General features: G+C 42.3%; 1 protein-coding gene across 2 annotated transcripts in view; it reads right to left on the bottom strand.

The window, feature by feature from the left end:
- Positions 1 to 26,271, bottom strand: part of TIAM1 (TIAM Rac1 associated GEF 1) — a 575,726-nt gene that overhangs the window by 207,732 nt on the left and 341,723 nt on the right. For both annotated transcript variants that reach the window (XM_089659507.1, XM_089659508.1), the window contains one exon: positions 22,269 to 23,236. In XM_089659507.1, coding sequence (XP_089515633.1) covers positions 22,269 to 23,225 — 957 coding nt within the window. In that variant the 5' untranslated portion in view covers positions 23,226 to 23,236. The remainder of the gene's footprint in view (positions 1 to 22,268; positions 23,237 to 26,271) is intronic.

Below are 26,271 nucleotides of genomic sequence, written 5' to 3'. Positions count from 1 at the left end.
ATACAATCTAAGGTCCCTAACTTACAATCATACATACACATACTAGGGCCAATTTAGACAAGAGCCAATTCAGCTACCAGCATGTCTTTGGGAGTGTGGGAGGAAACCGGAGTACCTGGAGGAAACCCACACAGGGAGAACATGCAAACTCCAGGCAGGTGGTGCCATGGTTTGGATTCAAACCAACGACCAGCTGCCAGGCGGAAGTGCTAACCATTTAGCACTGTTCTGCCCACTGGCATGTTCTGCCAATACCCTAATATAAAGGAGTTTGGGCTCTCGGGGAAATGATAACTGGACTGCCGTGATTGTAATAAGGTTAAAGCAAAACTTTAAATCAAAAAATATTAGGAAATGAGTAACTCGTAAGTTAGAACTGGCTTTTGCTGCACTACTCCTCTTCAGTCGGTACTACAATACCATTTTTATGCCACTAAATGTCCCCAGTCTTCCAGGTTGAACAATGGCCAGGACCATTCAACCCACTTCCTCTGAGCCCAGGATGTCAAAGGGCCCATCATCAGCTTATGACTGGACAGTGATGGAACAGTAGCACAGCCATGAGCTCAGTTTTCTGTCACTCTGCTTCCTCCTCCTATCAGAACGCTTTTTGTGAGCACAAGCTAATCCACCCCTTGTCATGCTTCTTCCACTCACAAGCCAAGCCCTTCTGTACAGAGACTGCAAAAAGGCCAATACTAGGTCAAATTCAGCTACTTGCATTTAAAAAATACATTACACAGGTCTGTGACTAAAGTTGTTTGGTTATTTTCATCTAATTTCCATGTATTTTGGTGTGCTGAAAACAAATAAAATATTGAAAAAACTCCTAGATGTCATGATTTGCCACAAAATGCAAAATTGTCTTCAAATGTATAAAAAATGTTTAATATTTGGTATTTTTTTATATTATGGGTTTTTAACCAAATTTAGTCCAAATTACTATTAATTAATTCACATAAGTGCATTTAAGATATAAAATGCAAAAAAAAACCTTAAAGGGGTTGTCCGAGTCATGTAAAAAAAAAAATATAGCACTGTAAATCTGATGGTCAGCAATATATACATAAGCTAAGCAAGTTTTAGGGAAAAAAAATTCTATTTCCTCATTTCCCTAGTTCTCTTCTGGCCCTTTGTTGTTATTTGCAGGTAAACAATCTCTGCCCCTCCCCCCCTGCAAAGGGGGTGAATACAAGTGCTGCTCTGAGTGACATGTCTGACTATTGGGATACTCAGCAGCATGCTGTATGTGTAAGCCTCAGCCCTGAGTCTGTGCTTCTAATGGTAGAAGGGGTTAATCTTTCCTGAAGAATCCAGCGGGTGGGATACCAAATACCCTTGTTTTCTGTGTCTATGGGACAGTCCAGACCGACAAAATCACTGGACCAAGAAGAGTTGGCAGCCGAGGGTGCTAACAGTCGGTGAAAAAAAATGTCCTCCGAGAAACTTTGGTACCTTCCCATAAAGTTCTTCTACCACCTCTCCACATAAAATTGGGATTGATGAAGCAATTTGTAAAATCACTTCCAAGAGATGGAGAATGCTTCAAATACTTGGTCACCAAGTTTCCAGGCCTGTCGGAGGCAAAATTGAAGGAAGGTGTGTTCGTCGGACCAGACATTAGAAGGCTTATAGTTGATCAAGAGTTTGTCAACACCATGACGGATCCTCAAAAAGAAGGGTGGATTGCATTTACCCCCTTCCTGTCCGGACACTTTTACCCCCTTCCTGACCAGGGCAATTTTCAGCGCTATCACAGTTTGAATGACAATTGCGCGGTCATGCAACACTGTACCCATATGAATTTGTTACCATTTTTTTGAGACTGATAAAGCTTTATTTTGGTGGTATTTATTCACCTCTGGGATTTTTATTTTTTTTGCTATGTAAATGAAAATGTCCAAAAATTTTGAAAAAAAAGTGCTTTTCTTATAAAATTTTTCAAATAAATAATCTTTCATCATAAATCTTGGCCGAAATGTATTCCGTTATCTTTTTAGTAGAAAAAAAAATAAGCCAAATTAGTTTAACACCAAAAATTATAATTTTGAAAAAAATTTTTTGCATTTTTATATTATTTGTTTTTGTTTTGTTTTTTTTAACATACTGTCACCCTAGCAGTACAGTGTCACCATGGTGACACTGTACTACTTGTGGGGGGTGATGAAGTTTTTTGTTTTTTTTTACAGTGATTGCTTTTACACCCATATAGGATGTAAAAGCAATAATTTCTCTCTCTCTGCATTCTTGCAGCCATTGAGAAATACTGAGTGAGCTGTGATTGGTCACAGCTTGTCACATGGTACAAGGCTGTTGTGAATAGCCTTGTACCATGTGACCTCTGTGATCATTCACAGATTTCACGCGTAGTAAGCAAGATGTCACAAGTGACATCTTGCTTACTACTTTGCATGTGATCACTGATTGGCCTATCAGTGATCACATGATCGGGACCTCGTACAGAGGTCCCGTCCGACGATCGGTGTTTCACTGTGTCCGGAGGACACAGCGGGCACCGGATTGCGGTGCTGTGCACTCCAAGGGAACGGGCACAGCTAGAAATGGCGGGTGCTGTTTATGAACGGCAACCCGCCCCTGGAGTGTCACCGCCCTGCCGTTTATAAACAGCAGGCGGACAGCAAGTGGTTAAAAGAAGTCGTACAGAAATTTTTAGGCAATAACAAAGATCCTCACTACAAAAAGATCGTCGGATGAATGCTGAAAGCATTTCAAGCTTTAGGTTGCCTGATGAGTTTGAAAGTGCATTTCCTCCAGTCCCACCTTGACTACTTTCCTGAAAATTTGGGAGCTGTGAGTGAGGAACAAGGTGAACAATTCCATCAAGGCATTAAAGAGATGGAAAGGAGATACCAGGGAAAATGGAGCATTACAATGATGGCAGACTACTATTGGATGCTTCAGAGAGACATTCCAGATGCTACTCACATGTAAATGCACCAAGAGGAGCCTCACAGGGAAGAAGAATCGAGTTTAGTGTGTGTAGGTGAGCTCATTTCAGTTCAAAAAAGGATTTTCATGAAACAATTGTAATAAAACTTTCATTTTATAAGTCTATTTCCATTTATTTTGAGGTATTGCCTTATTTAACATAGCTACCTAAATTGTCAGGAAACGTGATGTCCTATGACAAAATGGAGGTCATTTTCGGATTCAGCGTACCAAAAAACAAAAACATTACGTGGAATAACCAAAACAGCTCTTGGAAAAACATTTTTTTGCAGACCTGTGTTATTGAATACAACATTCTTTTGTATCTTTTATGTGTGCCTGGAGCTCAGCTTTAACTGTCTCAAACCTTTTTTCTTCTAATTTGTGTGAAGACGTCTGTTTTCCTATTGTATTTAGACACCAGCTGCTCTGTTTCTGCTTGTTAGGAGGAGGGTGTTCTGCTTTTTGCTCATCTAATGGATACACCAGTGCATTTTGTACCTTTTGGCTTTTTACACTGATGAAGTAATGTGCAGTTGAAGGCGTATATTCTCCACATACCTAGGAATCGGTTTACAGCTAAGTGTTTATGTAAGACTGTCACCATATGTGCTGGAGAGGCATCTGCAGGATGGATCACATTGTGGTGACAATGTCACAAGCCCTTAAATCATCGGGAAGGCTCACTATTTACCACAGGAGACCTGAACAAACAAAGCATGTTCAAGGTCACTAATGGATGTCCCTGTTATGTCAATCAAACTCTCCAGATGGGCTTTAGTCCTCCAGAAAAAACAGAACGTCTTACAAAAGTTTGAGTTGAGAACCAAAAAAAGTTTGTCATTTGTAGAGTTCATTGTCGACATGAAAAGATCTTCATCCAGTCTGGTTGGTTTTCCAACAATCACATGTCTACCATATGAGGAAGTCACTCCCAGTCAACTCATTTCAAATTGGTTGACAAGGACAGGAAGATTCACCAGGCAAGATCAAAAATGATGTCCAACAGTTGTTTCTTTCAACAAGATCAGTGAGCACCATATAATATCACCAACTATACACACAGGGGTTGATTTACTAAAGGCAAATATACTGTGCACTGCAAGTGCAGTTGCTCCAGGGCTTAGTAAATGAGGTAAAGCTTCACTTTGCAAAGAATACCCAATCACATGCAAGGAAAATAAAAAACAGCATTTTTGCTTGCACATGATTGGACGATAGAAATCAGCAGCGTTTCCCTTCATTTCAGCTTCTTCTCAGATCTAGAGCAACTGGACTTGCAGTGCACAGACCATTTGCCTTTAGTAAATCAACCCCAAAGAGTTTACGCACATTGAGAAGACTACTTAACATTAAAGCGGAGCTCCACCCAAAAGGGGAAGTTCTGCTTTAAAGGACTGCTCCCCCGCTCCCCATTAAGGATTGGCACCTTTGGGGGATGGAGGGGGGGAGCAGGTACCCGAATTTGACAGGTACCTGCTCCCACTTCCAGTCCGATCGCCTAGGCAATCGAAAGGTGTCCTCCCTCCCTGTAGTCTTTTGGGACACGTGACAGGTCCCAGAAGACTACAGGACCATTCATTAAGCGCAGCGCTACTCCCGCATGCGCAGTGGGTACCCGGCTGTGAAGCCGCAAGCTATCCTAGCAGGGTTCCCACACTGAAGATGCCGGCCTCCTGGAATACAGGACGGCCGGTGAAACGGGCTGCAGGGGACACACCACGGGACCGAGGGACAGGTAAGTGGCTGTTTTTTAAATGTCAGCAGCTACAGTTTTGTAGCTGCTGACTTATTTTTTGACAGCGTGAGTGGAACTCCGCTTTGAATTGGAACTTAAAGGTAGATTGGAAGTTAGCATATTTATACTTGCCTTAGACCTGGCTTCCAACCGCTGCTACAAGGCGAGAGTAACTTCTGAAAACCTTTTTGGGGAATGCTGAATATCCTAAAATCTCATAAAAAAAAAAAAAAGAGGAAGACTGGCTTCTTTGTCCCATTTAGGTTTTGAGTAGATTGAGGAAGAGTTAGGATATTCCATTAGGGAAATCCGCACTTCCATTCCTTATCACAGCTCTTCATAAGGGCAATATAGAAAAATCCCAAATTTTACAGTAGAGCCTGAAAACAGAGGCAAAGGGAAATCTCCCATTGAGAGCACCTCCTCTAATGACAGATGTCAAAAATTATTTTTGAAGAGATTTCCTCTGTCTGTTGTGTCTATGGGGCAGAAGTCAGGGTAGTCTCCCCAGGGGGCATAGACAAAGCAATTATAACCTGACAGAGGTATAAACACTAAAGTGACTGGCGTTCCACTTTAAAGAGATGCTGTCCCATTGATGGGGACAATGTGACAATGGAGAAGTCACTCAGTGCTTGGCTGCTAGACCAAATAAATGGTCACAGGGGAAGAAGGCATATACTCGCTAATGCAGAGTTTTGTCACTGGCTGTGGAAGAGGAAGGAGCTGCCAAGAACATCTGGCAAGTTGACTATATGGGGTCAGGGCATGTGGGCCTTCGCAGAGAAAATTTCCCTGCATGGTCAAGGAAACACTTGGGCTGATTTATCAAAGAAGTTGACAATCGTCACTCAAAAATCAATAATCCAATCAAGTGAATAGCATCTGCATGGGTATTTAAAGTGAGCAGGAATTTGCATTTCATTTGACTGGAAGTATTTGTCAGCACCTGTGGTAGTGAGCCCTTGTAGATAGTCAACTTGGGGTTCCCCAGGACGCGGAGTCTAAGCCCCAATCTGCTTCTTTACCAGAGCCCCTGATGGTGGGGATGGAATTGCAGCAAGCTGGGACCAGGTCGAGGCCCCCGGGTATGCCCAGCTGATGAGGAGACCGCTCGCGGAAGCAGAGTACAATGGGAGGAGACAAACGGAAATCCGATAGACTAGCCGATGTCAGGACAGGCGGAAAACAAGCACAGTCAGAGAACGAAGCTGGTGTCGGTACACAAGTTGTCAATGCAGGATACAGGCAACAGCAACACACAGGAGCTCCGACAACTAGGAAGTTGCTCAGGCAAAGTGGCCTAGACAGAGCATGTCTTATATAGGCAGGCAAACAAGGAGGCGGGCCAGGAAGTGATGGAAGGGAAGGAAATAAAACCCAGAGAACAGCAGACGATGCCCATAGGTGAGCACAGACAAACACGTGAAAGGGATCCGGAACAGCACTGCAGCAAGGAGGTAAGAACACAAAACAAGAAACTGCAGGCTAACTTGTGACAGTATTCATTCAAACAAGATGAGCGAAGATTCTCAACTCCTTTATCAAATCAGTCTCAGTGCCTCTAAGGCTGCCCTTACACTAATATTTTTTTTTTTTTTTTCGTTCAACCAGCAGGTTGGACAAAGAAAAATGACTCAATTCCCCCATCCACACATTCAATGTGGATGGGGGAAATCCTTCCCGCTGTGGTACTGAATTCTAACAGCAGGCAGCCTTCCCCGGAGTTGGAATACAAAGATCAGGGTTGCCAGCTACAGCTGGCAGCACTCATCATTCCAGAAAAACTCGATCAATATATCAACATGTGTACAACCAGCCTGCCCCTACATGGATCAAAATTCAACCGGTACTTGCTGAATCAGACAGATTTCGATCCATGTATGGCTTATGATTTTAATGTTTACATACATAAGACTACATTTTTGGTAATACACTTTCCACACTAGCCATGTGACAAAGATGTAGTTTAGGATTGTATTGTGGGACTGGAGTCACTTTGTGATACAAGCAGAATACTTCACACATTTCCAGATTATGTTCCATCTCAGAGTTAAAGGCTCCTTGTAACTCTGCGTGCCAAAGGATAATATCCTTAACACACAGATTCTCTCTGCATATCGTTTGTTACTGCATTCTTTCTTTGTTGCTGTGAATTTCAGAAAATATTGTAAAGATTGCATGAAACAGTCTTATGGATAAGAAATGAAAGAATTAAAAGGCAATCATGTAGATGATGAATGCCATTATACTGTTCCTGACTACAGCAAATCTCAATTTTCCTTAGCTTTTCAGAAGGCAGATGCAATAGTGGGACATTTAAACTTTCTAGATTATAACTTTTATGGAATGAACAGAGGTCGCTCCCATAAACTAGAAGTTATATTTGAAGACCAGCAATGCCATTTCTCTCAAATTTACATTTATTTGAAGGAGAATAATGTGCTTCCTGTAAAACATAGCTTGTATATGGAAATGGAAAGGCCTTTAAATATAATATGTATTTCAGCAAAAGCAATGACACTTCTGGAAAATACATCTGGAGAGCGGCAATGCAAATCCTGTAAAATATAACAAAATTGAAGAGCAGAGACATGGGTCCTGAAAATTATACCATAGATTTGGAGAGCAGGGATACTCATACTATAAAATAAAACTTTATATTACAGATGTGCATCCCAATAATAGGGACTTTTCTAGTCATACAACAGAAGTTGTCCATCTACTTTGGACATATATCTTGTATTTGAAAAACAGTGATATTCCTACAGCAAAATATCTTTATCAGGGACAGGCACAACGTTAGCAAATGCTATCTGCAGTACTTTAGCCTCTCAGCTGACATTTTGTAGTGATACAGCAGCCAAAATCACCGAACCGCTGCAGGGAAGAACTAACCGTTGCAGGCCCTGACTTGAATGTGGTGTTCGGGGCAACTTGCCATACTGTCCCTCCATTCTGGATGGTAGGGGTGACCCTATATGCTGTGCTGGCCACAGTGTACTAGTCCCACCACCACCAGAAGTGAGTTATCCTGGGCCGTCAGAAGTGACATTATTCTATCCAAAATAGAAGTATGGGCCACAAGCCATAAGCCTCCATGCAGTCCCAGTCCCTGGAACACACTATAGACCCCTCTCAAAACCTCCCAAGGTGGGTGGGGGAGGGAGATAGGGCTTACTAGCCAGGGGCTTCAGGAGTCAACTCCTACAATTACATTGGGGCCAAGATCCTAGAAATAAAAAAAGGGGAACCCAGGCAGAAGGCCAAGGCAAGACAGACCTGGCAGAAAGCCATGGCAAGACAAACCAAGTGGATCTTTTCTAAGAGTGGAGCCAACAGCCAGCTGGTAAAGATAAAACAGAAACCACTGTGCTGATCCTGGATGGTAGTAAATGCAATTTAAATTGGGGGTGAAGGGGTGGGAGGGTTTTTCACGGTTTTGGATTGTGTGTCCTGTTGAGGGTGGAACCAATTATCTCTCAGGATGCGGTCCAGGAAGATGACTGGGGAAAAATTAATGAAAATGGGTGAACCATCATTTCAGCTGCCATTTTTGTATGAGCACCGCTAATGCACATCACCATTTTGATACAAAAACCTAAAATCACTTCAAGCTCCTCTCCACCAAAAGCAACTTAGATCTACCAGTCATGGTGGACAGAGTTTATCACCAAGAGCAATATTTGAAACCCCCTTTAAAAAACTGTCCAAGTACAATGATTAATTCAGGATGGACAGACAGACCAGATGAAGAGTAGCCTTTGTAATGTGCTAAACTTTTTCAGATTCCATAAGGTCATAATGTGCTACTAGGGTCTAACAGCAAAAACCCTCTTCATTACCCACTCAATCAGTGCCAAGAGAAGATGGAAGAAACCGGCAGCAGCGCTGGTCAGAAAGTGTAGATGGTGCTCACTGCCCAACACAACTTGGTGTTTTATAAACTAGAAGCATGGTTACAGCATCTTGAAGAACACCTCAGACTTTTCACCTACCTTAGAAGTAAGCAGTATTCAGGTCTATATGATAGTAAGAGGGTTTTCAGCACTTGTGCAGCCCACATATAGTAAAACATTTTACCTTCAGGTGTACAGATGCACATCCAGCACAACTGAGATCTTTATTCCTACAGCCACTTTCATACTTGTGGCAGTACAGCATCTACTATTACAAAGACCTAATACCAGCCATACATGTGGCAATTTGATGGAGAAATCAAACTTTTTCCATTTTGTGTCAAAATTGCAAAGCGATCAAAGACAAAATAATGGAAGCAAGGATAATGAAACCGAAATCGCCTGATCGAAACCCAGTAGAAGAAAAAAAAAAAAATCAAAAGATACGGATGTAGTTTTCCATTTTTTATTCTGCCTTCCAATAAAATGTATTGAAGCTGTACATTTATTGCCCAGTTTCAACTCAACAATTGACCAAATTCTGTTGAATAATCCAAATTGACTTCTTAATTTATGGGAGTTATTTGCTTTTTTATTTTTTTTTATTCCTAGTGGATGATGAGCAGTTGAAATTGACAAATTTGCTAGGTCTATGGCCACCTACGTAGTCTTAAGACTTCTGAACAGTTACGTTTCGGTTCACACTACTGCTACCTGAAAGTCGTGCGACTTACAGTGCGACTTTGCCAGGCAATTTCCTGGTCAATCGAGTACTACTTTGAAGCGAATATCAGGGAATGCCTGGGTAATCGTCCTGTAATGTTGGATCCAAATCATATCAATACAGAGGATCCGACTTGGAGGCGACTTCCATTAACGTCTATATGCACAAGTCGGATAGAAGTCGCTTTGAAGTAGTACAGGAAGCTTTTCCAAAGTCAGAGCGACTTCAGTAGTGCTAATTAAGACAGGTCTTATTGACCAACATGGGATTTCACATGTCATGTGACTTGGGGTCTCACAAGTTGGATTCCAGGTCATGGCAGTGTGAACCGAGCCTTAGACTTTTAGGCGAATAGATTCCTCATTTGACACTGTACAGCACACAATAGGCAAGCCCCCTGTTGGGTTATCATATTCCAACAGCTGCTGCCAATGGCGGTCAGAAAACCCAAACAATGGCTGCCTTCAATTTTTCAATTCAGCTCATCAGGAACCAGATTAATTTCAGTGTATGGCCAGCTCTAGCTTAGCCTTAATGTCGTGGACAGCAGAATTAGAAAACTGCCATTTTGTCTGCAAATCATATTAAACTTTCAGATCTATCATGCAACATAACATATCATTCCTTTAATACCTAACTGTGTAAAAGGTAATATATACAAAAAAAAAAAAAGGTACTTTTTAGACATTAGCTGTTAAACTAATTAGCATTTCAATGTTGCATTGAAAATCACCTAGGATAGTTCAGTCTAGTCAATTTTACTCGAATAAATTAATTTCATTCAGAGTTTAAATGCAAGATTTTGTTATCGTTCATAATGTCCGGAAGGGGGGGTTAAACCATCTTATGTTGATATGAAAAGAGTCAGTTAAAAGCATAGAGTCTATTCAAATCATACAGGATAAAAGTGGAAATCTAGAATACATAATGCATTTCTCCGCAGTAGGAAGAAGATCGCTTATGCATAGCCTTAGTTTCCATGGGTTTATTACGCTCCATTTGTTCGTCTTCACACCCGGCCCTCTCTTGGGAGTCTTTGTTACTTACCAAACACAGCCAGTAACCCATGTGAGAGATTGCTGCTACAGCTGCCACATATTGCCCAAGCTTTCTAGTGTTTATTTATCTGGTTTTACGAGTTTGGCCAAGCTGATGAGCCGTTTTGTAGAACATGGCTTTCATAGGCTTACAGAGATAAAACAAGATGTACACCTAGGAAGGTGAATATAAGGTGCAGGACACAGAACAGGCCAAGACGCTTCATAAATCACTGCCTACATGCAGAGCATGGTGTACAGAGTTCAGGTTTTTCAACTTCAGAAACAAATTGGGAAGCTTATTCCCAAATTGGCAGACTATGAAGGCATGGGGGTGGGGCTGTCACCCAGCTGTCTTGGTTGACTTTGAGTGAGACAGGAATCACATTATGGGATACAGGGGTTACATGCCTTTGCGGAGGCATGGAACGAAAATTTTTTACATCAAGACCAAATGGGTTTAAGGGCTTTTTGGGCACATGGTCGTTCAAAATAAGGCTGACACATTTCATAAAAATTTTATTACTAGAAAAATAAATATTTTCCATCTCCCTTACAAACCCCCTTCATAACGTTTGCTTACTAAATTATTATTATTATACAGGACTTAGCTCAGTGCTTTACATTATGGATGGTTTCACTGTTATTTGTGAACGTGTTTAAAAAAAATCTTGTTGCTTTGTGTAGATTTGAATTTCTATAGGGGCAGACATTTGCTCCTAAAATATGAAGTTTCTCCTACCCGATTTGCATTTGTTGGTTTTTTTACTGCTCCTTCCCGCAATGCAAGTCGCCTTGTGTGACTACGTAGGGCCGATAGGACTCAATGCTTATGGAAAGTTTGTACTCTTGACGCTGGGACTGGTGAGGTCAAAATGGGGAGAGGGGGTAAGCCATTTGGGTCATTAGGTGGGCACTCTTTCACTGAAGAGCCCACTACATCTGAAATCACTTATCTCAACAGTTGCAAAAAGAATCCATCACTCTACCCAATTGAGTCAAGTAGTCTTCTGTCATGTAAATGTGACATATTGGGGTTCTCTTTCTGCAGCAGCATTGGACAGTGATGAATTATTAAGAGAATGGTGCCAACATTATGTTGATGTGGTGGCAAACCCCCCCTCTGGATATATTTATGACAGTCCGGGCTGACAGGAAAGGAGCTGAATGAAGCTGGCTGTCAAGCAACCCAGAAATGGAGAAGCACTAAGCTTGGAAAGTTGAGTCTGTATGGAGGACAGCGCTGAAGAGGAGGCAAGTATTGCAATAAAAGTGGTCTTATAATTTTTATTTTTTAACCACTTGCCCTCCAGAGGATTTACCCCCCTCCCTGACCAGGCCATTTTTTACAATACGGTGCTATGTTACTTTAACTGACAACTGTGCAGTCATGCAATGCTGCACCCAAATGAAATGGATATCTTTTTTTTAACACAAATAGAGCTTTCTTGCGGTGGTGTTTGATCACCTGTGCGTTTTTTTTTTTTTGCACTATAAAACAAAAAAGTCCGACAATTTTGAGAAAAAAAAAATAAAAATTTTTGACTTTTTGCTATAAAACATATCCAATAAAAAAAATTTTAAAAATCAAAACTTCGTCATAAATGTAGGGCAAAATGTATTCTGCTAAGTCTTTGCTAAAAAAAAATCCCAATACGTGTAAATTAATTGGTTTACGTGAAAATTATAGCGTCTACAAATGGCGGTATATATACTGGAATTTAGAGAGAAAAAAAAAGTTATACTAGTAACATGGCGGAGATGAGCGACTTATACGGGACTGCAGTGGGCATTCTGACACTGGGGGTGGGGGGGCTGACTAACTGCCACTAATACAGTGATCAGTGCTAATAAAAAGCGCTGACACTGTACTAATGACACAGGGCTGGAAGGGGTTAGGATCTGGGGTGATTACAGGGTTAACTGTGTGTATTTTACTAGGGACGCATGCTGTGCAGAGGAATACACAGCATGTCCTTGCTGGCAGGAGAGAGACCTGTGTTAGCACTCAGCTCTCTCCACTGTCAGCTTTGCACGGTGATCAGCGGGGAATCTCCGGGAAGGACCCGGTGATCGACATCTTTAGCCGCCAATGGCGGCGGGGGTAGGGTGGTGCGCGCACGCTCCCTACCCTGAAATGCAAATCACGTATATATACACACGTGATTTTGAGCAGCCCTGCCGCCCTGTAGCAGTACTTCTACTATAGGGCGGCGGGGAAGCGCTCAACATGCCTTGCTATTTATTTTATTTATTATTATTATTTATTTTGTTAAACTGAAGTTCCACTTTAATTCCTTTCCGCTCAGTCCACCATTTCATTTGGGCCTTGTAAGGCTGTTGAGAAGTATGGGATAGTGACACCTCCACTTTTGTAGCTAGTGATGAAATACCTGCCGCATGTCATGCCTACATTTCAGCACTCTAACGCTTTGTAGATCCTTAAAATAAACATACCTAAAAATGACTGCTATGGCCAAGAGAAGTACAAAGAAGAAGCACCGTGTGCAGTGAAAATAGATTACACAAAAACACACGTGTCCTTCAGTATGGAATGAAGGGGGGTGGGGGGGGGGATAACATTCAAGCACAATAAAAAGGCAGTAGGGGCTGTGTGCAGCACATTTTATACCAATGTTTTTGAAGTCCAGAATGCTATGATGAGGCGTAAAGGAGGGGATCCATCTGTGAACATTTATTCTGGGCCTTTTATATGGAGAAGATGCACAGAATGTCCCCATGTGACTAACTAAAAAAAAACAAAAAACGTATAATGGCATTAAAGTAAAAGGCTCATTCCCAACTGCTTTGCGGTCAACCTCCTTAGTGCTGTGATGTTCCCCACTGTTCTGAGATTTTCATGCTTTCGCTCTCATACTAAACTTAGAAAAGTGACTTGTGTTTTTAAAAAGAAGAATGCGTATTTAAAAAATGTAAAAAAAAAAAAAAAAACACGCTTTCCAACCCCCCCCCCCCCCAAAAAAAAAGTTCTGAAAGAGCTACTTAGCTTTTTCTTCCTTTATTTTCACTTGGTGATCCTGCCAGTAACACACCAAGGAGACTACGCTCACCCACTGTACTGTATCTGTTGAAAAGCAGCTTTGTTCCTCTAGCTGACGAAGCATGTTAGGGCTACAGTACATCTCCCTCTTCATCTCCATAACAGGGAGGAGGTGTTCTGTAGTCCAGAGGTGGATTAGGCAGGGCTGATAATACTGCTTGAGATAACAAGAAAGCGCACACAGGGCAGCACTGGATTTCTGGTGCAGACAGGTATTTCGCACTTCTCAAACAGATATAACAATTTACTTTTGATGGTATGTTTACCAGACCAGAGGAGAGAACATAAAAAGTTAACTGTTAAATTGTGTGAAAACCCTATTGGTTATTACTTGCTCCCTTTTAGGCTGATAAAAGTACCATTGAAGGAGCTCAGTGAGCTCTTAAAGTGTTACTAAACCCAGAGCATTGACATCAGTCTGTAGATGCAGTAAAACATGCTTGTTATACACACTGCGAAACCTAAGGGGTTAAACCTCTGCATTGTGTAAAAATGCTGTTTGATGCAGCTTTCTCTGATCTTCCCTTTCTTCCAGTGTCCCCCTCTTATCTGCTGAGTAACTCTGCACATTCTCAGTTTGGTGTGTAATCCTAGAGAGGTTTTTCTTTTTCTTGGGAGAGTGCATGTGATCAGCACAGGGCCAATCAGCACTGTCCAGACAGAGGGGCAGGGGCCCTGCATTCTCCTAGAGCAGTAAGAAAATTCCTCCTACAAGCTTTAAACGTGTGCTCTGCTGTACACTGATAGAAGTCACAAGACTACTATATACTGCTGATGAGAAAAGGTATTTAGCCATTTATATTTACTAAAATAGTTGCATTTCCATGTTCTGTGTACTGTGGGAGACCAGATATGGTGAATGCATGGTCCCGGGTTTAGCAACACTTTAAGGCAGCCCATACATAAGTCCATTTTGTTTTTGTGCAACCAATGAGTTAAAAAAAACCCAAAAAAACATACCCAATTCCCCCATCCATACATTAGAGGTACATGGGGGAATCCCTCCCGCTGAGCTATTGTATTCTGACAGCAGGGAAGCTTCCCTGCCATCAGAATACACTTATGAGCTCTGCCGCTACAGGGCGGTTGTAAAGATGTTGACTTCTGTACTACCAGTGTGTCCATAAATGGATCAAAATTTGGCCAGTCCCAGCTGAACCAGATGAATTTTGATCCATGTATGGCCAGCTTAGCAATGCCTTCCCACCCTTCTCCACTGCTGACCCTCTTCCATGATGAACAACCTCCAGCATCATTCAGCCCACTTGTACGCCCAGGCGGTGCCAAGCACACTCCCTGGTAGTGGATCATCACACAACCTGGGTCACAATTACTGCAACGCCAGTGTTGCTCATTGTGGTGCTGCAGTGCCAACCATTCCTAATACAATTCCCAATGCACTTGCGATTTAGAGCACAGAATCATATGGTAACCCACTACTGTGCTTTTCAAACAAAGTACATGCATCTTTTTTATGCGTTTTCATGTTTAGTGTTAGGGAGCCTGTTCAAACGGAGTAATGCACCACAAAGGTGTTCAGGGCCCAGGGCTTGAAAAAGCGAGGAGAAATTCCTCTGTGGCGAGCACAGATGAAGCATGGAGTGAATGCACCTACGCTCCAAGCCTGTGAAGCTGGTTTAGTGCGTAGCCATACACACTAAACTGAGCATGTGCAGAGTGACTCCTAGAACTCTGTACTATCAGCAGATTAATTGGGGACAGTAGAAGAAGGGGAGGACCATAGAAGACAAGCTTTTTACACAATGCGGAGGATTAACCCCTTAGGTTCCACAGTGCGTATAACAAGCATGCTTTACTGCATATACAGACTGATTTTACTGTTGTGTGTTTAGTAACACTTTAAGAGCTCACTGAGCTCCTTCAATGGTACTTTTATCAGCGTAAAAGGGAGCAATTAATAATAACCAATAGGGTTTTCACACAATTTAACAATTAACTTTTTATTTATTTTCTCTCCTCTGGTCTGGTAAACATACCATCAAAAGTAAATTGTTATATCTGTTTGAGAAGTGCGAAATACCTGTCTGCACCAGAAATCCAGTGCTGCCCTGTGTGCGCTTCTTTGTTATCTCAAGCAGTAGTATCAGCCCTGCCCAATCCACCTCTGGACTACAGAACACCTCCTCCCTGTTATGGAGGGACAAAGCTGCTTTTCAACAGACACAGTACAGTATGTGAGTGTTGTCTACTGGCAGGATCACCAAGTAAAAATAAAGAAAAACCTGAAAACAGTGAGACCCAGAGATAAAGGCATCTAAAGTTAGCTGCTAATCTTGTCTTTTCTTGTAAAAGTTGTGCTTGGTCCGCCTTGCCCACTTTCTCAGCTTTCTCGTTAGTCTGTACATCACAATTGTACTGTACATGTGGATCTTCTGTTTACATCACAGTTTTCACCGATGGTAACCTCTGTTTGCATGCCTTTTTTCAGACATATATTCTAGTTTAAATTGCTCTACTTTGCATAGTTACATAGTTAGTCTGGCTGAAAAAAGACAAAAATCCATCCAGTTCAACCATTTAAAAAAAAAAAAGTTATAATCCCACACCCCCAGTTGATCCAGAGGAAGGCAAAAAAAATCCCAGCAAAGCATGATAAAATTTGCTCCTGCAGGGAAAAAAAATTCCTTCCTGATCCCCCAAGAGGCAATTGGATATTCCCTGGATCAACTTTACCTATAAATGTTATATCCAGTTATATTCTGTGTATCTAAGAAACAATCCAGGACTTTTTTTAAAGCAATCCACTGAGCTGGCCAGAACCAACTCTTGAGGGAGTCTATTCCACATTTTCACAGTTCTCACTGTGAAGAAACCTTTCCATGTTTGGAGAATACATTTCTTTTCCTCCAGACGTAAAGAGCGCCCCCTTGTCCTCTGTGATGACCTCAGGGTGAATAACTCTACACCGAGTTCACTATATGAACCACTGATGTATTTATACATGTTGATCATATCCCCCCTTATGTATTATACATGGAGATCATATCCCCCCTTATGTATTATACATGGAGATCATATCCCCCCTTATGTATTATACATGGAGATCATATCCCCCTTATGTATTATACATGGAGATCATATCCCCCTTATGTATTATACATGTTGATCATATCCCCCCTTAATCTCCTCTTCTCAAGAGAGAATTTAGTTCCTCTAATCTTTCCTCATAGCTGAGCTCCTCCATGCCTCTTATCAGTTTGGTTGCCCTTCTCTGTACTTTCTCCAGTTCCTCAATGTTCTTTTTGTGAATTGGTGCCCAAAACTGAACTGCATATTCCAGATGAGGTCTTACTAATGATTTGTACCGGGGTAATATAAGAGGTATAGACTCCAGAGAGAGAGAGAGATCATAACTCAAGAGAGGATTTTGCTCGCTTTAGAAACCGCAGCTTGGCATTGCATGCCATTATTAAGCTTGTGATCTACCAGAACTCCCAGATCCTTCTCTGCCATTGATTCCCCCAGTTGTACCCCCCCAGTATGTAGTTGCCCAATTACACAGAGCATTGAGGTCGGCTTGTAAGTTGGAGACATCCTGTAAGGACGTTATTCCACTGCACAGCTTGGTGTCATCTGCAAAGACTGAAATGGGATTTTTAATATCAGGCTCTATATAGTTTATAAATATATTAAAAAGTAAGGGTCCCAACACTGAACCCTGGGGTACACCACTGATGATCATTAACCACTACTCTATGAATACGATCTTTTAGCCAGTTTTCTATCCATTTTCATACGGATTTTTCCAAGCCTGTAGACTTTACCTTACACATTAGCCATGTGTGGGGAACTGTGTCAAACGCTTTTGCAAAATCCAAGTATACCACATCCACTGCCACCCCTCTGTCCAAGTATACCACGTCCACCACCACCCCTCTGTCCAAGGTTTTGCTCACCTCCTCATAAAAAGAAAGATTCGTTTGACAACTTTTGTCTTTCATGAATCCATGCTGTCTGTTGCTTAAAATATTTTTTTCCAGCAAGAACTCATCTATATGGTCTTTTATTAAACTCTCCAGTATCTTCCCAACTATGGAAGTCAAACTAACAGGTCTATAAATTACTTGGTAAAGATTTTTACCCTTTTTTAAATATCGGCACCACATTGGTCTTATGCCAATCCAGTGGTACTATGCCATTCATTAAAGATTCCCTAAAAATTTGAAACAATGGCTTTGAAATGATTCTTTAAGGACCCGTGGATGTATGCCATTCGGTCCAGGTGCTTTATTCACCCCTTCATTCTGTCTAAATATTTTTGGATCATATCAATTGTGAGCCAATGTGGATCATCTGGAGCTGTGTCAATACCACACTCATTATGGACAAGAGCTCCCCCATGCTCCTTTGTATACACAGAGCTGAAGAAGGTATTTAATAAAATGTGCCTTCTCTTTGTCCCCAATCACCCACTCTAGATTATTTTGTAAAGGGCCTACATGCTCGGACCTGACCTTTTTACTATTAATATATTTGAAGAATTTTTGGGGGTTTGTCCCGCTATCTTTTGCAATCTGTCGTTCGTTTTCTATTTTTGCAGCCTTTATTTCCTTTTTGCATCTTCTGTTTTATTCTTTGTAATGTTTAAATGATGATAGCGTTCCTTCATTGTTATATTTAATAAAAGCTCTTTTCTTATTATCTATAGCTTTTTTAACTTTTGCCGTTAGCGACATAGGTTTGAGTTTTAGCCTTTTAAACTTGTTGCCCATGGGAATATATTTTGCAGTGTGGTCACACAGAACTCCCATTTCTGTGTTGTGTTCATTAATGCCAATATTCCCTCCCAGTCTAAGTCTTAGAGAGCAGCTCTCCGCCTTAGCTCTCTTAAAATTGAGCGTTTTTATTTTTCCCATATGTGCTTGCTGTTTACAGCTAACAAATGAAATCATGTTATGGTCACTGCTACCCAGATGTTCTTTTATATGGACATTCATTATAAGCTCTGCATGGTTTGAGATTACCAGGTCCAGCAGAGCATCATTCCTAGTTGGGGACTCTATGAACTGTACCATAAAATGGTCCTGTAGTTTTATACATTTTTGCCTTTTAACGGTTCCTGCAGTACCATTACTCCAGTCAATTCCCGGGTAGTTAAAATCCCCCATTATTATCACTGTCCCAGCCCTTTCAATCTGTGCCGAGTCTCCACCTCCTCATTAACACTGGGAGACCTATAACAAACTCCAACGATTACCTTTGTAGTACGCACCCCCATGTGCAGTTCCACCCATAATGCTTCATCACACTCTCCATCAACTAGGTCCTCTTTTACACTTGCTCTGCGATCACTTCTGACACAGACAGACACCACCAGCTTTCCTATTTACCCTGTCTCTCCGAAAGAGAACCTAGCCAGGAATATTATTGGCCCAGTCATTGAAGAATGAAGCCAATATTTAGCAATACCAATTAAATCATAGTTCTTTTCATGCACCAAAGCTTCCATCTCACCTATTTTGCTTGGCAGATTTCGGGAATTGATGAACACTTTAATTCATTGACACATATTTTGCATATTTTTATTTTCATACACATGGTACCAATTCCACTGGTTGTTTGTAACATGGAAACCTTATCTGCCATAGCCTTCTCCCCATCTTTCCCCATTCCACCCACCAATAAGTACCGACCCCTGTCCAATTTAACTACCCCGTTATAATCCAATTCTTCCCCCCCGCCTTTATTCTAGTTTAAATACTCCTCCAGCATTCCCATAAACCTCTCCCCCAGCACAGCAGACCCCCTTCCATTTACGTGCAAACCATCTCTAGCATATAGGATGCACCCCAATGAAAAGTCAGCCCAGGGCTCTAGAAAGCCAAATCCTTCCCTCTTACACCAGGTCTTTAGCCATGCATTGAGTTCTCGAATCTCCCCATGTCTTTTCCAAGTTGCGCATGGTACAGGTAACATTTCAGAGAATATCACCTTGGAGGTCCTTTCCTTCAACTTGCAGCCTAGTTCTTTAAATTGATTCTTAAGGAGCCTCCACCTTCCATGTATCTGTCATTAGTTCCAACATGGACCAAGACAGCTGGGTCATGCCCAGCCCCTCCCAGTAGTTTATCAACCCGGTCCACCACATGCTGAACCCTGGCACCAGGGAGACATCAAACCATTCAGTTGAGGCGATCCTGACGACAAATTATTCTATCAGTCCTTCTGAATCCCCTACTACCACCAGCTGTCTAGGCCTTCCTGCACAACCCTCTCCACCCCTCCCAGATGGTCTGCCCTCCTGGCTGTTAAGGATAGCAGTGACATCCAGAGCTGTCACCCTTGAGTTTGCCACCCCCACATCTTCACCCAACTTGGCAAATATGTTTGGGTGCACAAACCCAGGGCCAACCTTCCTTTTCTGCGAGACCCTACCACTCCCTCTCATTGCAGTAACCCATCTTCCTACCTGAATATCCTGATCAGCCACTCCGCCCTCCACATCAATCCCATTAGCTACCTGCTCAGAGAGCAGAAGACCCCTTTCAAAAGGACCAGTGTTGTGCAGGCAGGGTACGTGCTCGGAGCTCTCTGGCTCTTTCTACAGGCTTGCACAACACTGATCCTCGTCAGATGATGTCACTTCCACCCGCAGATGCGTTCCACACTGGTTACTTCACTTCCAGTCAGCATTCCCATACCAGGACTGCAGTAAGGGCTTTCCTCACCATCCCTGGAAGCGGGACTCCATCCCTTGACTTTGGGCTGCACTGAAGCTGTGCATTACTGATGTCAAGCGATCACTTTTCTACTCTCTTGTGAGTGTTACTTACCTTTGCTGAATAAACCACACACTAATGCTATACTCAGTGGCACCTCCCTTGTTCTCCCATTTGTCTTTCTACACAGAGCCTGCATACTCTGAGGAATGGCTGCCACAGTGAATGAGGGTACCCCCCCTCCACACATATGGACTTATAAACTGCACCCTGGACTTTTGCCATCCATCTTAGTGTCCATTCCTGCATGTCCCATCACCTGTAGTTCCACTTGTTGCTCCTCTGTCCACCCTGTTTATGAGGGGCAATGGTGGCCAGGAGGGGGAGCAATTGCCATGAGGAGGGGGGGGGGGTGATGGCCATGAGGAGGTGCTATTGAGATAAGGGGGGGGGGGGAATGATATGAGGAATTCTATGTTTCCTTGTAATCCATCAGAAATAAGTATGCAGGGCTGACAACACGTGCTTTGGAATTCAAATCAATGTTATGTCAAAGAGGAAGACAGTAGCACACTAGATTTCTGACATTGAAAGTTAATTTTCTGTACTTGTAGGGTGGTTAGGGTCTAAAACATGGATAAATGTGCATGTATTCCAGAGACACTTTTTCATGGGGGCACAGCAATAGCACAGCAACAGCTTAACATGGGGGCACCTGCTGCTCCGTGTGTCCATTCGCACACAGAGCGGTGGCTTGGCCTCACCCCCTCTCTCCTCATTAGCTCACTGGCTGTGATTGACAGCAGTGGGAGACAATGGTTTCTGCTGCTGTCTCAGCCAATGAGGAGAGGGAGTCCCACGATAGCTGAGATTCCAGTGCACATCAATGGATCGAGACTTAGGTGAGTATAGGGGGGCTACTGCACAGGGAAGGTTTTTTACCGTCATGCATAGAATTCATGAACTTAAAAAACCTTGAGCCGTTACAACCATTTGAAGGCACGCCAATTAGGGAAATGAATTAACTGGAAAGGTCTAACTCAATTAGTTACATTCAACCTATGCCGTCATCCAAGTTGGCAACCTGAGAGCATGGCTCCATGCCATTTTCTGCTAGAGACCGTGGGATGCTGGGAGTGCTACTTGACCTATTGTCGACCTCAGAATTTTGGTGAATTGGCTTTCAACACTGGCGCCCTATGAATTTCACAGATATAAGCAGGTTTACCCTGAGCACATGTGACAGACATGACAGACATGAAAGGGTCTGGAGAAGCCATGGAGAACGTTGTGCTGCCTGTGACCTCGTTCAGCATAACCGTTTTGTTGGTGGGTCAGTGTTGGTTTGGGGAGGCATACCCATGGAGGGACGTACAGACCTCTACAGGCTGTAGACTGTACATTTTGCCATTAGGTATCGGGAAGAAAACCTTGGACCCATTGTCAGACCCTACACTGGTGCAGTGGGTCCTGGGTTCCTCCTGGTGCATGACAATGCCCGGTCTCATGTGGCAAGAGTATGCAGGCAGTTCCTGGAGGATGAAGGAATTGACACCATTGAATGACACCACACTCACCTGAGCTAAATTCAACAGAACACCTTTAGGATATCATGTTTCGGTACATCCGAGGCTACCAGGTTGCACCTCAGACTGTCCAGGAGTTCAGTGATGGCGTGGTCCACATCTGGGAGGAAATACCCCAGGACACCATTTGTCATTTCATTAGGAGCATGACCCGAGGTGGTCAGGTATGCATACAAGCACGTGGGGGCCATACAAAACTACTGAGTACCATTCTGAGGTGCTGCAATGAAATGTCAGCAAAATTAACTAGCCTGCTGCATCATTTTTTCACTTTGATTTTCAGGGCATCTTTGAATTTAGTCCTCTGCAGGTAGATCATTTTCATCAAATGATGGGGAATCCTTACATTCCTAACACATTACCCAGTCCATATCAGTATAGATATCAGGCATATTTTTCCCTATTGAGATCTGATGTGTTTTCAAAATATTCCTTTAATTGTTTTTTTTAGCAGTGCAACACACACACACACACACACACACACACACACACACACACACACACACACCTCTTATATAAAAATCTAAATCACTTTTTAAGGTTCAACGTTTCTCTACAATTAGCAAAAGTTGTTGTAGAAGGTAAAACCTTTACCTGAGTGGTTTTAGCTCTCCGCCCATGCATGCTATTACTGTGGCTGAGCTTCAAGCTAGTGGCTCCTTCAGAGAGACAGTGGGACTTTCGGCAAGGCAGAGTGTTATAGTTGCTGTATGATGGTGGCTCATCAGCTGTAGGAGTTGCCTGTTTGTATTTTAAAGACTCAGGAGAATGTGAAACCAAATTTCTACAGTAAATCATGAATTTATTTCTGGGGACTCCATTGATGGAGTGAGGGCTCTTCTGTGGGTACAAGTCGCTGAGGGAGTTGGCACGTTGGGAAGCATCCAGTTGCTGAGGGGAGTCTCCAGGATCATTTCGAATGGTTTCATCGCAATCCTTTTCTTCGGTGGAACATAAAATTTCCTCAGTACTGGTTAAGTGTTCTTGGCTCAGGTCTGAGAGGGAGAATTCTAAACTGTCCTCTCGCCATATGTCGGCGGATTTAGAACGTTTCTTCTTAAAACTGGCAGCATCCAAGAGATTTGGCCCATTCGTCATGTACAGCTGAGAGCGACCGTTCCCATCTGTAAAATAGGCAGATTCATCCCCGTACAGCCTACTTTCTTCAGAGTCCTGCATGCTCTGCATGGAGGCCGCTGTGAGGACAGTGCTGCTGTTCAGACTTGGTGTAACAGAGGAATCTGTGTGATAGGAGACCGGCCTCATGCCCATATCCACCCAGCCTCGGCTATCATAGTCATCCAGGTTGGCATCCTGAGAGTATGGCTCCATGCCATTTTCTGCTAGAGACTGTGGGATGCTGGGAGTGCTGCTTGACCTATTGCTGACCTCAGAATTTCGGTGAACCGGCTTTCCCGAAGATGCATGACGAGTGCGGCGAGAGGCTTTGTTGGAAATGCGAAGTGAGCGGGATGTGTGCTTACGCCCAAGGCTGGGGTGTTCTTTACCATACAACGCTTGCTCTACATTTTGGCTTTCTGCGTTGCCCATGATTTCACAGTCTAGAGAAAAGAGAAAAAAAAAAAGAAATTATAAATAAAAAAAAAAAGGTAGAACACCTAGATGGTAGTCAATCAGTTTTGCTGGTGATCAGCAAGAGGAACCCCCACACAAGAATTTGATTTGTAAACCAGTAAATGTAGGAATCACAAAAAAAAAAAAAAAAAATCATTATTAACAATAATAATAATCAGAAGTGTTATTTTTCCTTTCATTTTATTCTAATATTCCTGGTTTAAGGCAAAATCTGTCATTAAAAGTCACACTTCACATGCATCTAAAGAACACATGTAAGCACTGCCACAAATTACATTATTATGGGTTAAAAAGTGCCTTTGGCATGTCATGAATAAATACTACTATAAAAATATTTGTAGAAATCACAAGGTGTCTAAACTTTGGTGTTTAGTTGATTTGAATACCTTAATGACTCGACACATTGACTTTAATAAACAAGGCGGTAAGCTCTTCATATCCTTTGAACTAAAGTCTGAACGTTGGCCGTTTCAGTTCCATCTCCACAAGCAGCGACATACATCTTACCACTCTTGATCCTTTCTTTCATTTACACGGCACAAAGCAAACACAAGGAACGTTTCAATGTACGGGGTCAAGAGCAGCAGCCAGTCTGTTTCACTATAATGATCTTGCCCACAGTGTGGCCACTTTCAGTGCATCACACAAATTGGTCAGCTGGGTACAATAGGCAATTGGAAATGCAGCACAAGTTCTCATACTTCGAATGGATTGGTGACCTCAATTAAAAGCAAAAGTACCGTCAAGGAAGAATAACCAGCAAGCGAAGGAGCGGATGCTCCAACACAAAAGGCAATTCTACTTTCCCTGAAGGAAGAGACCATCTTTGTACTGCACTCTAAGCTGGTTACGTTCTTAACCGATTTCTGGAAGCAATGAACTGTCAGAGCAGATACAAAGAGTACAAAGTTTTCATGGAAGGCCTGTTTTAAATATTGTTCTACGTGAAGTAGCTGTACTGCTAAAGACCGTGGTGGCTGACCTGACTCCGGTTCTAACCCAATGGACATGGCTTTTTGTGTACAGACTGCCACTGACAGCAAAAAAATAAGCAATGTAATATTCAATTTATCAACCAATTCAAACTAAATCTGAGCAGTTAGCGGTTAAGCTGGCTATATATAGCTCGGAATTCGGAAAGTTCAGCAGGGATCGCCTGACCTTCAATCAGTGTGTGGCTGTCCGTGTGACAGAATTTGTTCATTTACTGGACAAACAAGTTGAAAAACTTTTGTCAATCAGAAGCGGCAGCTGATGATCAGCCTATTCTGGCAGCAAGAGCTGCTGTCAGAATACAATGTCCTGGAGCAGGGGGGTGGGAGGGGTTTCTGAATGAAGCTTTTTGCAACATTCCAGTTTGTCAAAAGTCAATCCTTGCTGGACCGGTCAAGTTTCAATCCATCTAAAGGGAAGCTCAATGCCAAGAGAGCTTTGATGCACCAAAGACCAAGCAAATCTGATTACCCCAGTGGTCCCTGAATCTCATCTACAGTTGTGTTCAAAATAATAGCAGTCAGACATCACTAACCTGATCAATCACTGTTTTTGGTAGAAATGATATTTCTACACGGCAAATAATTTATTAGCAGGTGTAGTAGAGTAATAGAAATCCAACAGACCCAACAGTCATGACATGCATGCTGCTGATTCTATGTAATTGAATCACTAATTGAAAGGGGCATGTTCAAAATAATAGCAGTGTGGAGTTCTATTAGTGAGGTCATTCATTTTTTGAAAAACAGGTGGCAATAATTGCCCTTATTTAAGAAAGGAAGGCAGCAAATGTTGGACATGCTGGTTACAGTGCATTTCTCTCTGAAATTGAGGAAAATGGGTCGTTCCAGACATGGTTCAGAAGAACAGGAGTACCTTGATTAAAAAGTTGATTGGAGAGGGGAAAACATATAAAGAAGTGCAGAAAATGATAGGCTGCTCAGCTAAAATGATCGCAAATGCTTTAAAATGGCAACCAAAACCTTAAAAGATGTGGAAGAAAGCGAAAAACTACCATTCGAATGGAAAGAAGAATAGCCAATATGGCAAGGACTCAGCCAACAATCAGCTCTAGGAAGATCAAAGAAGGTCTAAAGTTACCTGTGAGTACTGTTACAATTAGAAGACCCCTATGTGAAGCCAAGCTATCTGCAAGAATCCCCCGCAAAGTCCCACTGTTGAAAAAAATACATGTGCTGAAGAGGTTACAATTTGCCAAACAGCACATTGACTGGCCTAAAGAGAAATGGCGCAACATTTTGTGGACTGATGAAAGTAAGATTGTTCTTTTTGGGTCTAGTGGCCGGAGACAGTTTGTCAGACGACCCCCAAACACTGAATTCAAGCCACAGTACACTGTGAAGACAGTGAAGCATGGTTGCGCAAGCATCATGATATGGAGATGTTTCTCATACTATGGTGTTGGGCCTATTTATCGCATACCAGGGATCATGGATCAGTTTGAATACATCAGAATACTTGAAGAGGTCATGCTGCCTTATGCTGAAGAGGAAATGCCCTTGAAATGGGTGTTCCAACAAGACAACGACCCCAAACACACCAGTAAACCTGCAACATCTTGGTTCCAGACCAACAAGATTGACGTTATGGAGTGGTCAGCCTAATCCCCGGATCTTAATCCAATAGAAAACTTGTGGGGTGACATCAAAAATGCAGTTTCTGAGGCAAAACCAAGAAATAGAGAAGAACTGTGGAATGCAGTCCAATCATCCTGGGCTGGAATACCTGTTCACAGGTGCCAGAAGTTGGGTGACTCCATGCAACACAGATGTACAGCAGTTCTCAGAAACAGTGCTTATACGACAAAATATTCATTAAGTGATTCAAAGGAAAGCAAAATCTTCAAACATTTTTCAGTTTATATAGTGAATGTTTGAGTTTGTAAAGAATAATACAAACACTGCTATTTGTTTTGGTCATTTTTTTCATTTTTCTTCCATTTTTTTAGAGGAACAACACAAAATTTGATATATTTCTCTTCATGTTT

Source organism: Staurois parvus, unplaced genomic scaffold (assembly GCF_062004578.1).
Source record: "Staurois parvus isolate SC_StPar_1 unplaced genomic scaffold, SC_StPar_1.0 ptg001162l, whole genome shotgun sequence".
NCBI classification, from domain to species: Eukaryota; Metazoa; Chordata; class Amphibia; order Anura; family Ranidae; genus Staurois; species Staurois parvus.
The sequence above is the reverse complement of the archived record's forward strand: the minus strand, read 5'-3'. Positions and strand labels throughout refer to the sequence as shown.